At 39.1% G+C, this 448-nt stretch overlaps 2 protein-coding genes across 2 annotated transcripts in view; one reads left to right on the top strand and one right to left on the bottom strand.

Annotated features, from left to right (window-relative positions):
• Positions 1–448, bottom strand: part of LOC106883138 (ankyrin repeat and SOCS box protein 13) — a 58,876-nt gene that overhangs the window by 26,807 nt on the left and 31,621 nt on the right. The window lies entirely within an intron of this gene.
• The window catches only part of LOC106883136 (protein pigeon), a 39,290-nt gene that overhangs the window by 11,622 nt on the left and 27,220 nt on the right, over positions 1–448 (top strand). Inside the window, exon 14 of the mRNA XM_052976540.1 lies at positions 171–356. Within this exon, the coding sequence (XP_052832500.1) occupies positions 171–356 (186 nt within the window). The remainder of the gene's footprint in view (positions 1–170; positions 357–448) is intronic.

Genomic DNA, 448 nt, shown 5'->3' with positions numbered 1-448 from the left:
CTCTCTCTCTCTCCCTACCTATTTCATATTTTTCTTTACTACTTCTTATTCTTTAACTTATTTCACTGTGTGTTATATTACGTATATGTGCATTTATGTATGCATGTGGTGTCCATGTGGTGTCCATGTGTCCCCCATGTGCAGTAATATCTCTATATTTCCATCTGAAGGAGAATCCCTGTACGGCAGTGTTTGTAAAGAGAAAAAACCATCACAACCTGAAGATCGAAATACAAAAGGGAGCAAAGCAAATGTGAACCTGGATGACAGCCAACACAACTACGTGTCTCTACTTCATTCCAGCAGTAAACGGTTACAGTTAAGGAATCACTACTGTAAAGGAATGTATCTATCAGGTAAGGCCTATTATTCGAGCCCTGAATCTTCTAATTGTAGTGGTTGGTATGGCTGAGTGAGCCCCAGGTCAAAATTTTTTAAACAGGCTTAT

This window comes from Octopus bimaculoides, chromosome 24 (assembly GCF_001194135.2).
Source record: "Octopus bimaculoides isolate UCB-OBI-ISO-001 chromosome 24, ASM119413v2, whole genome shotgun sequence".
Classification (NCBI taxonomy): Eukaryota; Metazoa; Mollusca; class Cephalopoda; order Octopoda; family Octopodidae; genus Octopus; species Octopus bimaculoides.
Note: the sequence above shows the minus strand (reverse complement) of the source record. Positions and strands in the feature narration are given on the sequence as shown.